Source organism: Conger conger, chromosome 11 (genome assembly GCF_963514075.1).
Source record: "Conger conger chromosome 11, fConCon1.1, whole genome shotgun sequence".
NCBI lineage: Eukaryota > Metazoa > Chordata > Actinopteri > Anguilliformes > Congridae > Conger > Conger conger.
The window spans coordinates 50323449-50333706 of record NC_083770.1 but is presented as its reverse complement, the minus strand read 5'-3'; the positions used below and the strand labels follow the sequence as shown (position 1 = coordinate 50333706).

Sequence of the window (10258 nt, the reverse complement as noted above, 5' to 3'; positions counted from 1 at the left end):
GACGGATAAATAGGAAATAAGGTTATTTTGTAGGTTCATGAAAATGAAAATGATTACAGTTGGCATAATATTCGTCATAATCTTCGTTTAGCCACCAATACTCATAAGATCCTTTTAAGATTTGTTCGTAGGAAATATAAATGTTGGAACACATCAGCCTCGTCACGTGCAGTAATGTGATACCCATGTTTGTTATCATTTGGTAATCTTAAAAATTATGCAAACAAAAGGTTTGAGGATACAATCTGCAACGGCTCGGCTGCCTGAAATAAATGTTATTGGACAACACACGTCACAACACACATTTACAGAAAATACACGTTTTATATGATCAATATACACGCATCTGTAGCCTACATCTTAAATGCTTTACAGAATGCAATTTGGACGTTGACATTTGCTAGCACATGCTATAACTATGCAGCGTGTAACCGAGAATGTCTTAAAACACATAAGGAATGTCGTATGGAAAAGGCTCTGACATGGCCATCAGGTTTTCAGGCTAGCCGGCTGTTGCATTTCTGTACAGAAAGTCATCGGGTGTGTTTTGTCGTAGCCCGGAGGTGTGGTTTTATGCGTAATCGGAGGTGTGGTCCATGATCGAAATACGCAAATATATCATGACGCAGAACTTATCTCGAACAGAGAGGGAGTGGCCAGTAGATTAATATCGAAGCTTCCTCCTTCCTGGCCGCTTGTCCGCTGCCGGCGCGGTGTGAACATCCAGCGATCCGTCCTTGAAGTTAATTCTGGTTTTAAATAGGCTACCTGAACACATAATTTAAGAACATCGCAATGGCCACGTTAAGAGCACTGAGGAGATTTTGCCAAAATTCCCATCAAGTATGTCGGCTTCATTTATCAGCGTCAAGGTAAGAGAGTAAATCATTATTTTAAATAGTGAAATGGTTAATGTATTGTGGTTACTATGCTATTAGCAGGGCGCTAAAACTTTTCCGCAGTGTGTAAATTGGCGGGTTAGATGACTAACGTCAGTTATGTGTAAGAAGGGGAAAGTAAGGTAAGTTAGGTCCTTAGCAACCCGGCTCTTGTAAATGAAATCGAGTTAGCCAACCATTCATGGGATTTTATGAAGCACTGGTTGGGAAGACAGGGCGAGTAAAATCTTGTGTGATTTAGTGTATTTATAAAATACTACCACACGTGTCCGCGGTATATAATGTTAGTAGCTAAATTACATCACTGGCGTGTGAAACAGTTGGAAAAAATTAAGGGGATATAGCGCCCCTACAGTAATTTCCATGGTAATTACAGCGCGGATGATGAAATCGTGCGGGACGCTTGCATTGCGAGGTACTGCCACACAAGAAAACACTAGGTGCATCGCTACCTGTTGTTTTTCAATAGCCTGAACATATCCGCTACATGCTATGCATATCGCAGGGAAACTGTTGCTGTTTGTGGTTATTTCTGATGTATGGGAATTCATCCGCCCAGTCATTATTATTGAATGCGAGTTGGTATGTTACCAGATCTGATTGGAAGCTTGCTACACTACCGAGCGCTGCTCAGTCACTCTGCATTATAAACAAACACAAACCCCGTGCGTTCACGTGATACACGTTTAGACAAGCGACATGGATGTTGTCAGCAAAAGATCAATGTATTGGTCGACTTGGTAATATTTCCTTGAACCATTTTTATTGTTATTTTTTTTTAGATCTTTGCTTATGAATAAACCCGCTAATGGCATGTCTCTCACCCAGAATGTGGACTGCAATCACAAAGACAGTTCTCAGAACCACAGTCCAGAATGTGGACTGCAATCACAAAGACAGTTCTCAGAACCACAGTCCAGAATGTGGACTGCAATCACAAAGACAGTTCTCAGAACCACAGTTTTGTGTTCCTGCAACAATACAATTTGGCTAGCTCATTGGGGTCTTTGAAACCCATTTTATTTAGATGTATACAAGGAGGAACAATTTGTGTAAGCTCTTTTATGAGTGGTAATAAACAGAATAATGTTAGAAAGTTTCCAACGATGTAAAAATCGGACTTGTGTTTTATTCATTTTCATCTTTGGGCCTTTCCTCTGCTGGTGCGATGTGAGCATTGATGGGTGACAGACGCATAATGTACTGGGCTCCCCTACCTGGGCTGTAGTTACCCATAGGGGCATTGTTGGGCTGTAGTTACCCGTAGGGGCATTGCCGGGCTGTAGTTACCCATAGGGGCCATTTTCCTAGTTGGCCCCTGGAGTACATGCCACCGGCTGTTCCACAATGATTGCACAATATCCCAAACGCACAAAATTGCACAATCCTCATAATTAGATGACACACTATGGGAGCGATCTGTCCTGTTGGGCCAGCCATAATGACATTCAAATTTCACCGGATGGAAGATCTACATCTGGGCCCTGCCCTTCAATGAGTCAGTATGTGAATGATTAAAGCTGGTCTCCAGTTCCACTCTAAAGTTCTCTGAACCCAGGGGAGGCCAGTAACTGATGTGGACGAGAATGTTTAAATAGCCCAGGTCAGACATGCTTTTGACTCCTGCGGAGGCTATCTTTAGGAATACTTGCCCATGCCTTCCCCCACCTCCCACCCCAGCGCAGAAAAGCCCAGAGTCTCCCGGCCCTGCCCCGAGTCCCTGCCCGAGTCCCTGCCCGAGTCCCTGCCCGAGTCCCTGCCCGAGTCCCTGCCCGAGTCCCTGCCCGAGTCCCTGCCCGAGTCCCCGCCCGAGTCCCTGCCCGAGTCCCTGCCCCGAGTCCCTGAGTCCCTGCCCGAGTCCCTGCCCGAGTCCCTGCCCGAGTCCCTGCCCGAGTCCCTGCCCGAGTCCCTGCCCGAGTCCCTGAGTCCCTGCCCGAGTCCCTGCCCGAGTCCCTGCCCGAGTCCCTGCCCGAGTCCCTGCCCCGAGTCCCTGAGTCCCTGCCCGAGTCCCTGCCCGAGTCCCTGCCCGAGTCCCTGCCCGAGTCCCTGCCCGAGTCCCTGCCCCGAGTCCCTGAGTCCCTGCCCGAGTCTCTGCCCCGAGTCCCTGAGTCCCTGCCCGAGTCCCTGTCCCGAGTCCCTGCCCGAGTCCCTGAGTCCCTGCCCGAGTCCCTGCCCGAGTCCCTGAGTCCCTGAGTCCCTGCTCCTGCCCCAGGAGAACCCCCCCAACCCCTGACGGACGGTAGCCCAACCCCCCCCCTTACGGTAGCCCAACCCCCCCTTACGTTAGCCCAACCCCCCTTACGGTAGCCCCGCGTGGAGCTCGTGTCCTGCCGCTGTATCGCTTGGTTACCTGAAGGCTGAGAATGTTGCATAGCGGAATGCTTGGTTACCTGAAGGCTGAGAACGTTGCATGGCGGAATGCTTGGTTACCTGAAGGCTGAGAACGTTGCATGGCGGAATGCTTGGTAACCTGAAGGCTGAGAACGTTGCATGGCGGAATGCTTGGCGGCTGAAGGCTGAGAAGCTGGTTTCACTCGGCAGACTGACAGACAGGGGCGACAGGCTGAGCTCATTCCTGTAGAGCAGCTCTGGGTCACAACCCAAACTGGGTCAGGGGGATCGGGTCCCAGAATGAGGCTGTTGGCCCCTGGGCTATGCTGGTGTGTGTATGGAACAGGTCCCTGGGAAGTACAACATTCATAATCTCAGGTCCCGACTTTAAAAAGTTGAAGCATGTCAGGTTAGGTGTGCTCTGGCTGTTGCCCTTGACCAGGGCGCTGGCCTCATAGCTGGAGTTGGTCCCTGGGTGCTGCACTGTGGCTGCCCACTGCTCCTCCTAACTAGGACGGGTCACATGCAGAGGACACATTACCCCACAGGCTTCGATTAAGCATATCTAATCTAATCTCATTTTAAGTACCAGCGCGGTGGAGAGAAATGAAGTTTGATTGGCTGAAAAGCCAGGACCCAGGGGCTGAGTAAAGTAGGAGACTTGTTTTTAAACGCTACTCCAGAGGAATGGTTCTGGAACACTTCAGTGGGTTCTCGACCCGCACGGAACGTGTTCTGACCCGTTCTCCCACCGCCCCCCTCCCCTCCCTCTCTCAGACAGGAAGCGGTGGTGATCTCGGGCAGGAAGTTGGCGCGGCAGATCCAGGAGGAGGCGCGCGCGGACGTGGAGCTGTGGGTGTCAGCGGGGAACCGGAGACCCCACCTCAGCGTGGTCCTGGTCGGGGACAATCCAGCCAGCCACTCCTACGTCCTCAACAAGACGCGCGCTGCAGCCAACGTCGGTACGCCCGCAAAACCCCGAATAACAGCACACACACAGCCCTCCATGGCACTGAGAGACCAGCACACACACAGCTCTCCATGGCACTGAGAGACCAGCACACACACAGCTCTCCATGACACTGAGAGACCAGCACACACACAGCCCTCCATGGCACTGAGAGACCAGCACACACACAGCCCTCCATGGCACTGAGAGACCAGCACACACACACGGCCCTCCATGGCACTGAGAGACCAGCACACGCACAGCCCTCCATGACACTGAGTCTGTGTGCTCATGCAGCCTGCAGTGTTCAGCACAGACTCACTCTACCTCACTCGAGGTTGGACGGCTCTATTTTGGGCTGGTCGGTACTGATAAAGGGGCTGAGCTCCTCTCTGAGGCTCCTGCCAAATTCTGCCAACGGCCTCTTGGTACAAACACACCAGGGAAAAACCCTAAAGATTATCAACATGAAAACACGATCACGTGATGCATACACTGAGGCCAAACACTCCAAGAGCACATTCTCCACAGAGAGAGCCACAGAGCACAGTTATGGTAAATTCAGGGGTTTGAGAGAGCCACAGGGGGGCATTGTTATGGTAAATTAAGGGGTTTGAAAGAGCCGCAGATAACTCATTGTTATGGTAAATTCAGGGGTTTGAGAGAGCCGCAGATAACTCATTGTTATGGTAAATTCAGGTGAAGAAAAGGGGCAGGAGAAAGTGAAATGTTGCATGAAAAAGAAACTGTAAATGCAGAGTCCTAAAGCAGGATTACTGAGTTTTCTGGATAACTGCAGCTGTAACTGTAAAGCCCACAACCCTCTCAAATCAGTAACATGGACTGAAGTAGATACAGGTGTTCCAGTTATCCAGCTAACTCAGTAATCCTGCTCTGTGGGTTTTACTCAGTGCAGTTATCCAGCTAACTCAGTAATCCTGCTTTGTGGGTTTTACTCAGTGCAGTTATCCAGCTAACTCAGTAATCCTGCGTTGTGGGTTTTACTCAGTGCAGTTATCCAGCTAACTCAGTAATCCTGCTCTGTGGGTTTTACTCAGTGCAGTTATCCAGATAACTCAGTAAACCTGCTCTGTGGGTTTTACTCAGTGCAGTTATCCAGCTAACTCAGTAATCCTGCTTTGTGGGTTTTACTCAGTGCAGTTATCCAGCTAACTCAGTAATCCTGCTCTGTGGAACACCCCCAGCTCATCCCAGTGGACTCCACAGCAGATGGCTTACAGGCTTCAGTTACCAGGCCTTTCATTGCTATTTTCGGTTTGTGACCAGTCATATGACTTCCTCGCTGTGTCCATTCCTGCCGGAGCTGACCGTGCCTGACCCCCTGACCCCCCTGACCCCCTGACCCCCCCCCCCCCCCCCACAGGGATCAGCAGCGAGACCATCCTGAAGCCCTCCAGTATCTGTGAGGAGGAGCTGCTGGAGCTGATCCTCAGACTCAACACTGACCACAGGGTGGACGGGCTGCTGGTGCAGCTGCCCCTGCCAGGTGAGGGGGGGTCGGGGGTATTTCTGGAGGGAAGTGGCTTTGGGTGTGAGCGTGTGTGAGAGTGTGTGAGAGAGAGTGTGTGAGAGAGAGTGTGTGAGAGAGTGTGTGAGAGAGTGTGTGAGAGAGTGTGTGAGAGAGTGTGTGAGAGAGTGTGTGAGAGAGTGTGAGAGAGAGTGTGTGAGAGAGTGTGAGTGAGAGAGAGTGTGTGAGTGTGTGTGAGTATGTCTGTGAGAGAGAGAGTGTGAGTGTGTGTGTGAGAGTGTGTGAGAGTGTGTGAGAGTGTGTGAGAGTGTGTGAGAGTGTGTGAGAGTGTGTGAGAGTGTGTGAGAGTGTGTGAGTATGTCTGTGAGAGTGTGTGAGAGAGAGTGTGTGTGTGAGAGTGTGAGAGAGAGTGTGTGAGTGAGTGTGTGTATGTCTGTGAGAGTATGTCTGTGAGAGAGACAGAGTGTGTGAGAGTGTGTGAGAGAGAGAGTGTGTGAGTGAGTGTGTGTGTGAGTATGTCTGTGAGAGAGAGTGTGAGAGTGTGTGAGTGAGTGTGTGTGAGAGAGACAGAGTGTGTGAGAGTGTGTGAGAGAGAGAGTGAGTGATTGAGTGTGTGTGAGTATGTCTGTGAGAGAGAGTGTGAGAGAGAGTGTGAGAGAGAGTGTGAGAGAGAGTGTGTGTGAGAGAGTGTGTGAGAGAGTGTGTGAGAGAGTGTGTGAGAGAGAGAGTGTGTGAGAGTGTGTTGTTTCTCCGTACTCTAATCCCCGGTCCTCTCTCTCTCTCAGAGCACATTGACGAGCGGCTTGTGTGTAACGCAGTGTCCCCTGGGAAGGATGTGGACGGCTTCCACGTGGTGAACGTGGGCCGCATGTGCCTGGACCAGGCTACCATGCTGCCCGCTACGCCCTGGGGAGTCTGGGAAATCATCAAACGCACAGGTGAGACGCCAGCCTCCCATTGGCCACACATCCCCTCCCATTCTCCACCCTGGCTCATCACCGCAAAATATCTTTATTTAATATTTAACTGGCTAAATAAAATTACAAAAATGTACAAATGGCTTTAGTCTGGCTTGTTTTTTGCAGTGTAATTAAAGTGATGGAATGATGGTTCTTCATTGATAGTGGGGGGGGGGGTTCGTCAGTTGATTTTGCCTGACCTGAGGGGTTATGGCAGCCATTTTGAGGATACTGAGGATACTGTTTCTCAGGATACTGAGAAACCCTGGGGGCGACATGGCTCAGGCAGTAAGAGCAGTCGTCTGGCAGTCGGAGGGTTGCTGGTTCGATCCCCCGCCCGGGCTGTGTCGAAGTGTCCCTGAGCAAGACACCTAACCCCCAAATGCTCCTGACGAGCTGGTCGGGGCCTTGCATGGCAGCCAATCGCCGTCGGTGTGTATGAATGGGTGAATGAGAAGCATCAATTGTACAGCGCTTTGGATAAAGGCGCTATATAAATGCCTGCCATTTACCAAACCCTCTTCTGGGTGATAATGTGCCACTGATAATGTGCCACTCTGCACACTGTGGCGCGTAGTGGAGGGATTGGTCGATTCTGGTCCCCCGTGTTTGACCTTTGACCCCTGTGTGTGTCTGACGCAGGCATTCCCACCCTTGGGAAGAACGTGCTGGTGGCAGGGAGATCCAAAAATGTGGGAATGCCCATCGCCATGTTACTGCACACGGACGGGCGACACGAGAGGCCTGGAGGTGAGTACACACACACACGCACGTACTCGCACACGCAGTCACGCACTCACTCACGCACTCACGCACGCAGTCACACACACACGCACTCACTCACGCACGTACTCACACACGCAGTCACGCATGCACGCACGCACTCACGCACGCAGTCACACACACACGCACTCACTCACGCACGCAGTCACACACACACGCACGTACTCACACACGTACTCACGCACGCAGTCACACACACGCACGTACTCACACACGCAGTCACACACACGCACGTACTCACGCACGCAGTCACGCATGCACGCACGCACTCACGCACGTACTCACACACGCACTCACGCACGCACACGCACACGGGGGGTGTAAACGGGGTGTGTATACGGACCGAGGGTGTAAACGGGGTGTGTATATGGACCTGATTTTAACCCTCTCTTCTGGTTCCCTCAGGTGATGCCACGGTCACCATCTCCCACCGGTACACCCCCAAAGAGCAGCTCCGGCAGCACACCCAGATCGCCGACATCATCGTCGCTGCCGCAGGTACGACCACCACCGCCCACCATCGTAGTTTTAGCTACAAAAAAAAGACTTTTCAGTTTGGGTACTGCCCCGGGGCAAAGGCACATGGGTGGAAAATAGTCTAGGGTAAACTCGGGGGGTCTCTATATGTAGCGCAGATACTCTGTAGACCGTAGGTGAATATTGCGCTGATTGGCCTGTTGTCGTGTTGTTTGTGGTGTTGTTGGTTGTGTTGTTTGTCATGTTGTTTGTGGTGTTGGTCGTGGTATTTCTCGTGGTGTTGGTCGTGGTGTTGTTTGTGTTGTTTCTCGTGGTGTTTGTGGTGTTGTAATGTGACGCCGCCTCGCCCCTCAGGAATCCCGAACCTCATCACGGCCGATATGATCAAGGAGGGCGCTGCCGTCATCGACGTCGGGATCAACAGGGTCCAGGATCCCGTGACCGGCAAGGACAGACTGGTGGGCGACGTCGACTTCGAAGGTGAGCGTTTCAACGTGTAGCGACGTGACCAAGCAAATCAGCCATGTCTACACCATGTCTACACCATGTCTACACCATGTCTACACCATGTCTACACCTTATACTACAGTATACTACAGTGAATAGAGCTAGAGCCATAAGAAGATAATGCTTTGACAGGATTAGTCAGAAATATATCCACTCTGTTGTAATCAGATTAACCTGTAACAGGTTCTACAGGTTACTGAAAGGTCTTATCGTGTGGGCGTTGCACATGTCTGAACACGCAGTTCCACCAGTGTGACATGTTCAGAAGTGTATGGGGTGGGAATCCTGTAACGTACCAAACACTACATCTCAAATATCACACCACCAGCCTGGTTATAATAAAACCCAACACTGCAAAAAATGACCATCTTAACTCGTGTTTTAGTCTTGTAATAACAACTTATTTTAATTAAATTAAAAATTATTAGCTCGTTTTAAGTTAATGTTCAATTTCCTTATTCCATTGGCAAATCTTGAGATGACTCATTACTTCAGGTTATTTGGTAGTAATGGCCCCTCCTCTCCCCAGGAGTGCGCCAGAAGGCCAGCTTCATCACGCCCGTCCCTGGGGGCGTGGGGCCCATGACCGTGGCCATGCTGATGAAGAACACCATCAAGGCCGCCAAAAACATCCTCACCCCCCCGGGGCGAATCCGAATGGTAGCGTCCAGCTAAACCCCCCACCCCCCCGCAACCTTAGCACATTCCACTCCCACCGTTTCACGCCTTCACGTCGCCAAGGCCCAAGGAAACGCGAAGGCTTCGACTTCGACACTGAAGTCTGCTTGGACCGATTATCCTCCCGTTTTTATTTATTTATTGGATCTCCCCAAAGCTGTTACATTTTCTCCCATTATTCCATTTGTTTTTTAAACGGCGTTCTGACTGGTTTTCTAGCTTTGTGCGCTTTTTGCATATGCCTTTTTTCAGGGTTACAAGTTATTCTTGGGAAAATAAAATGTTTTTAAATTTTGAATGTTCGTTGGAGATAAGATGTTTACTGCGGGTGGAGCCAGCTGGTGATGAAGAGGAGGGAGGAGGGGAGACTATCAGCCTCACCCACCCTCACCCCCACCCGACCCCGTTGACAGTCACTGATCAGTGTCTGCTGTCCAATCACCGATGGGCTGAGCGCCACTGGGCTTTGATCTGGAGACCAAACGGGCGCGCTGTGGCCATGGAGCTGGCCAAGAGAGCTACAGAGGCGAAGGGCTGTTACTCTCAGGACAGAAGAACCGAGGTCTGTTCTTCCAAAACAAGAGAGGTGCTACAAGACCGACGGAATGAGCATTTACAGTTGCAATTTTTTAAATGAAATATGCCAAAGTACAAATAAATATTATCATTGTAATTCCTTTTCTGTTTCTTCTGTTCTGTTGCCAAATCAAACTTTTAGGGGTTTGTGGATATCAGATACATATGGTGTGTTTTTTTTTTTGTTTTTTTTAATTGCCAACTTCACAAATGACCCAGTTGAGGAGCCAGTTCAGTATGAATAGGGGAACAGTGATTACCAAACATCCACTTCCCAGTGAAACGTGCCAAATTAAAATCACAATGACTTGCATTTATATTGTACTTAAAGTGCTTTACACTAATGAGTCCGCCACCACTGATGTGTAGCACCCACCTGGGTGATGCACGGCAGCCATTTTGCACGGCAGGCTGGGAATTTAGTCGGACACTGGGGTGCCACTACAATCCCAGTAGTAGTGCACACTCAACCTTATACCTTTTCAACCAATCAAAATTACTACTATACTATTGTTTTGAGCCCCTAATAAAACCCTACCAAATGTTCTCAGCCAAAGTCAAAACCCCCTGTGATTTTTCTGGAGCCACTTCATATTGGGCTGGGGACTGA

At 50.2% G+C, this 10258-nt stretch overlaps 2 protein-coding genes across 2 annotated transcripts in view; both read left to right on the top strand.

Moving 5' to 3' along the window:
* Positions 1-10258, top strand: part of mtrfr (mitochondrial translation release factor in rescue) — a 221061-nt gene that overhangs the window by 104631 nt on the left and 106172 nt on the right. The gene's annotated exons all lie outside the window — the stretch shown is intronic.
* On the top strand, positions 665-9745 carry mthfd2 (methylenetetrahydrofolate dehydrogenase (NADP+ dependent) 2, methenyltetrahydrofolate cyclohydrolase). Its single transcript, XM_061261457.1, has 8 exons — positions 665-872; positions 4008-4192; positions 5564-5686; positions 6454-6606; positions 7270-7377; positions 7816-7908; positions 8242-8367; positions 8924-9745. Exons 1-8 carry the CDS (start codon positions 796-798, stop codon positions 9067-9069), a joined length of 1011 nt encoding a protein of 336 aa, XP_061117441.1. The 5' UTR covers positions 665-795; the 3' UTR covers positions 9070-9745.

Excerpts from the sequence above, each read along its gene's own strand:
- mthfd2 (XM_061261457.1), top strand. The coding sequence starts at position 796 with ATGGCCACGTTAAGAGCACTGAGGAGATTTTGCCAAAATTCCCATCAA. Across the intron at positions 6,607-7,269 it reads GGAAATCATCAAACGCACAG|GCATTCCCACCCTTGGGAAG; the intron begins GTGAGACGCCAG and ends TGTCTGACGCAG. Across the intron at positions 7,378-7,815 it reads GCGACACGAGAGGCCTGGAG|GTGATGCCACGGTCACCATC; the intron begins GTGAGTACACAC and ends TGGTTCCCTCAG.